This window comes from Octopus bimaculoides, chromosome 17 (assembly GCF_001194135.2).
Source record: "Octopus bimaculoides isolate UCB-OBI-ISO-001 chromosome 17, ASM119413v2, whole genome shotgun sequence".
NCBI lineage: Eukaryota > Metazoa > Mollusca > Cephalopoda > Octopoda > Octopodidae > Octopus > Octopus bimaculoides.
Genome location: NC_068997.1, coordinates 8,753,696 through 8,759,304, shown reverse-complemented (window position 1 = coordinate 8,759,304; position 5,609 = coordinate 8,753,696). Strand labels below are relative to the sequence as shown.

At 33.2% G+C, this 5,609-nt stretch overlaps 1 protein-coding gene across 1 annotated transcript in view; it reads right to left on the bottom strand.

Moving 5' to 3' along the window:
* The window catches only part of LOC106872674 (bromodomain adjacent to zinc finger domain protein 2B), a 268,130-nt gene that overhangs the window by 114,258 nt on the left and 148,263 nt on the right, over positions 1–5,609 (bottom strand). The window contains exon 4 of the mRNA XM_052974123.1: positions 452–643. Coding sequence (XP_052830083.1) covers positions 452–643 — 192 coding nt within the window. The remainder of the gene's footprint in view (positions 1–451; positions 644–5,609) is intronic.

Here is a 5,609-nt window from a genome sequence, read left to right as displayed (position 1 = left end):
TATATATATATATATATATATATATATATATATGCAGATATGTGTGTATGTGCATATATATATATATATATATATACACACATACATATATACATACACAAATACATATATGTATGTATATATGTATTTGTGTATGTATATATACATATATATACACATACAAGTGTGTAATTTTAAAAATTGGAGAAAAAAGAAAAACAAAAAACAAAGCAAGGATGTAGCACAAGCAAAGTATTAAATGTGTGCGTGTGTGTGATCAATGATGATGGTGACATATAAGCACATCCACATACATGTAGAGATATACACACACATACGTGTGTGTGTGTGTGTGTGTGTGTGTGTGTGTGTGTGTGTGTGAAGAGACAACAACAGAAAGTGAGAATGAGAAAGTGAGGGAGGAGGAAGTGTAACTGATCAAGAATCGGTAAGTTGGTATTAGAGAACTCACCTGCTGCAGCATGGTTGAGAGAGTGCCGTAAAGGACTGGTTAATCCATCGCCCAAGACACCAAGCCCTCCAAAGGATGGTGGAATTGGAAAACCAGGTGGGTGGCCAAGCATTGAGAAAGCACTTGGCATGTGAGCCAGGTGTGGAAAAGCCAGACTGCTGGTCACTGATGCAGGACCAAATGCTGCTGAACCTGAGGAGGAGAAGAAGAAACAAACAGTTATTATACAACATACAAAGTTACAAGAATATTAAAAACTAGCTAACAATATGCCATCAATAACAATGGCTAATTGTAGTATTTCATATATATAAATAAGGTACATAATAATCACACATACAAACATTCACATATTTCCTTTGTACATGCACACACATATACTCACACAGAGTTGAAACGCTGATTTTTTTTCACCCCTTCCTTCCTCTCATTGCTATTACTTTCTCTCAGTCAGGGCTATTACTCTCACTACTTCTCCTTCACTGAATTACTATTTTCTCTCCTCCTCTGCGTCCGGTGTGATTCTGGACAAACATATAAAAACACTACGCTCATTATTATATTAGGAGATCCAATGATAAGACTGTCAATGAGAGTTAGACCATTATAAGTGCCAACGTTAGAAAAGAGAATGAGTTAGAAAAATTACAATAACAAACAAATTATGCATTTTTAAATTCTACTTTTCAGTTTAACCATTTTGATTCCACATTTCTGGTGAAATGTGTTGCTTTTGTTTCATAAATAATGGTTAAGGAGCTTTCTTTGCAGCTACATGGTTTTGGGTTCAGCCCCACTGTATGGCGCCTTGGGCAAGTGTCTTCTACTATAGCCCCAGGCTGACCAATGCTTTGTGAAGGAATTTGGAAGGTGTCAAAATTTGAAACCATTGTTATTGTTGTTATTATTAATAATAATATTATTATTATTATTGAGTGAGAGAGCAGTGCATGCCATCAAAGTGACACTGGCGTAAAATATACGAAGCCCATTATACCCATCATGACTACCTGTCTGATAAGGGGACACCGATGTCGACTTCACTTTTCATCAGGATTGATAAAAGGAGTATTAGTTGGGCACTGGGGTCAATATAATTGAATAGAGCCCCTGCTCCCCCCCCCATCAAAATTTCTTGTTTTGGGCCCTTTGACAGAAAGAACTACCACTACAGGGAGCAATAGAAAATGTAGTTGTACGTATCAGTAAAGAGATGGGATGGTCATGGTTGGAACACGTTTGATCTATAAGTCTGTACAATTAAAGTATACCTTGGGCTAATTGCCAACGACATAACAACATTGCTTAGAAGCCATTCTGATGTTCAATGTACAAGAAAAGCTTCAATTTATACTTGATAGATCTAAACTGAATATAGCAGCCTGTCAATCTATCTTGAAGTCATTTAGGGCTCTTATCAACTTCAACTCTCTGCTTTCAAATGAATGTTCAAGTGGCGACAGTCCCATCTAATTAATTAGTCTTCAGTCAATAACTAGGTTTGTTTTCTTCTCTCTAAAGAGGAAAATTAACGTTTTCAGTCCTTAGAAAAGCAACAACACTTTTCATTGCATTGGTTTCAGCTTCTCAAGTGTGGTCATACTGTTGTTAATACTATTATCATCATCATCGTTATTATTATCATCATCGTTATTAAGGCAGTGAGCTGCCAGACTCATTAGCACACTGGGAAAAATGCTTTCATCCATCTTTATGTTCTGAGTTCAAATCCTGCCCAGGTCAACTTCACCTTTCATTCTTTCAAGATCAATAAATTAAGTACCAGTCAAGTACTAGGGTCAATGTGATCGACTGTCCCCCCTCCCCACAAAGATCCAGGCCGTGTGCCTATAGTAGAAAGGATTATTATTATATTTACATGCCAGGCAACATGCTTAGTGGTATTTCTTTCAAACTCTGCTGAGGTCGACTTTGTCTTTGATCCTTTCGGGTTCGATAAATTAAGTACCAGTCAAGTACTGGAGTCAATGTGATCAACTACCCCTCCCTCAAATTTCAAGCCTTGTGCATATAATAGAAAGGATTATTATTATTATTATTATTATTATTATTATTATTATTATTGAGACAGGAAGCTGGCAGAATTGTTAGCATGCCGGGCAAAATGCTTAGCAGTATTTCGACAGCTGTTACGTTCTGAGTTCTAACTACACCAATGTCGACTTTGCCTTTCATCCTTTCGGGGTTGATTAAATAAGTACCAGTTACACACTGGGGCCAATGTAATCAACTTAATCCCTTCCCCCAAATTTGAGGCCTTGTGCTTCCAGTAGAAAGGATCATTATTATTATTATCATCAAGACAGCAAGCTAGCCAAATCATTAATATGTTTGGGCAACAATCCTCAGTGGCGGTTCTTCTAGGTTTTCACATTCTCAGTTCAAACTCTGTTGAGGTCGACTTTGTCTTTCATCCTTTTGGGGGTCCATAATATATATATATATATATATATATATATATATATATAAAAACAGTCAAATACTGGTTTGGAATGCAATCAATGGTTTCCATCATCATTGTTTAACATCTATTTTCCATGCTGGCATGGGTTGGATGGTTTGACAGGATCCAACAAACCAGAGGATTGTGCCAAGTTCCAATTGTCTGCTTTGGCATGGCTTCTATAACTGGATGCCCTTCCTAACATGAACCACTTCATGGAGTGTACTAGGTGCTTTTTATGTGGCACCAGCATATATTGTCTTGTACTCCTCTCTAAATTTTTGACCATGTGCCTCTGTTATCAATAATAACAGTAACAATAATCTTTTCTACTATAGGCACAGGGCCTGATATTCTGGGAGAGAGGAATTACATAACCCCTACTCAACTGGTACTTTATTTCATTGACCTCAAAACAATGAAAGACAAAGTTGACCTCAGCAAAATTTGAACTCAAAACATAAGTCTAATGAAATATCACTAAGCATTTTGTCCAACATGCTAATGATTCTGACAGCTGTGCAATGCCATAGTAATAATAATAATAATAATAATAATAATAATAATAATAATAATAATAGTAATAATAATCATTCAATGTCCGCTTTTCCATGCTAGCCTGGGTCAGACAGAGCTTGTTGAGGCAGATTTTCTACAGCTGTATGCTTTTCCTGTTGCCAACCTTCACCTGTTTCCAAGCGAGGTAATAGTTCCCCATGACCAGACATGTTCTTGTAGACCATTGAAAATGAATGACACCGCTTGTATGACAGTGACACTTATATACAACTCTATTATGCAACACCAAGACAAGGAGACACAAACACATACACACATATATCTATATAAATATGGTGGGCTTCTTCAATTAATACCAATATTACTACTACTACTTATTATTTAATGTACATTTCAATCTGATTCAATGGTAATATGTGAGGAAAGAAGAAAGCAGGAAAAAAAAGAATTTTTTTTTGCAACATCTTTTTATCTAGTAGACCAAATCTACAAATACATATGAAAAAAAAAAAAAGACAGACTAGGTGGAAACTTATTTTAGCATTAAGACTCTAAGACATTAATCAAAATGAAAAGCACAAAAAAAAAAAAATGTTGTGATAATACAGCAGACAAGATTGATAGAAACAACAACAATAAAATAAATAAAAATGAAAAAAAAAGAGGAAAAGACAAAAAGGTGACTGGGTTTATGTATTGATTTCTAGAAATCATTTCAAGTGCAAAAAAAAACAAACAAAAAAAAAAACAACAAAACCAAAAATCAGTGAAAACAATATGCCAATCTCAGAAGGAATCGGACTGAGATTACGAAGAACCTCCCCAGACAAACAGGTCATATATCAAAACATATTTTGAATACTAATACTACTACTACTACTACTACTACTACTACTACTAAAAACAAATCTGACATTACCATTTTCAATTCTAATGAAGGAGGAAGTGAGGGTGTTGTGTGGGGTTGAATGGGGGGTGGGAGTTGATGTTAATTAATAGATTCGTTGGATATAAGAAAAACAATCTTGCCATACTCCTGCAATTAAGAATAGACTCAACTGAAAAATATGAGACTAGTTGCCTAGGGTTCTTCCAATAATTTTATTTATTTTTTTTTACAATCGTTTTTATAATAATAATAATTATAAAAAAAATTTTTTCCTTAAAAAAAAAATTCTTTAAATTTCAAAATTCCAGAAAATAACATTAGGCATGAAGATACTTGAAAAAAAAAATTAATTAAATTAAAATAGAATAAAAATTAGAATAAGGGGGGAAAAAAAAAAGTTTATATTCTTTTGTGATTAGTGAAATTATCTTTGCTGTAATTAGCATCTATCTGATATCGCTAGAATTTATCTTTCTATGGAATCGTCATCACCAGCACTATCACCAACACCACAGCACTCATAAAACACAAAAAAAAAAAGAGCAAGATTCAATTTATTTTTGTATGATCATTACAAATTTAATTTCTCACAAATACTCCTCTTTCCATGAGAAAATCTACATTATATGACAGCCTCTTCACAAAATGTCATTATGAATTTCGGTTATAATCAAATTAACAAGCTACATAATAATAACAATAATAATAATAATAATAATAATAACAAAACTGTAGTAGGAACAATAAATTTAATGATCATTTTGGTGTGAATTTGGATATTTTCATTATTGTTATTATTATTATTATTGTCGTCATCATCATCATCATTACATATTCTTATATTTATTTGTACAGAGATGTATGACTAATTTATATTATTTTATCCATATCATTATCATCATTGTTTTTGTTTTGCTGTTGTTGGTGGTATAAATGGTAGTAGTAGTAGTAGTAGTAATGTTATTTAATATTTCATTTAAAAGACATTTTCCATATCACTGAATCATTTAGAATAGAAAGTAATAAGAAATGGAATAAACAACAATAATTAAAAAAACAAAACAAAAAAAAACAGAACTATTGAACACAACAAAAAATAGTCAAAATCTCTCATCCTCTCTCTCTTTGGGAATATGCTCATTAACAAAAATGCAGCAAATTTTGTAATATAGTAAGAGTAACCATGACAACCATTTTAACTTATGGATTTTTTTTTTATTTATTTTCTTTCTTTTCCTTCTCCTTCATTCCATTTCCTTTATAAACATCCAAAATTAGTCTAGATA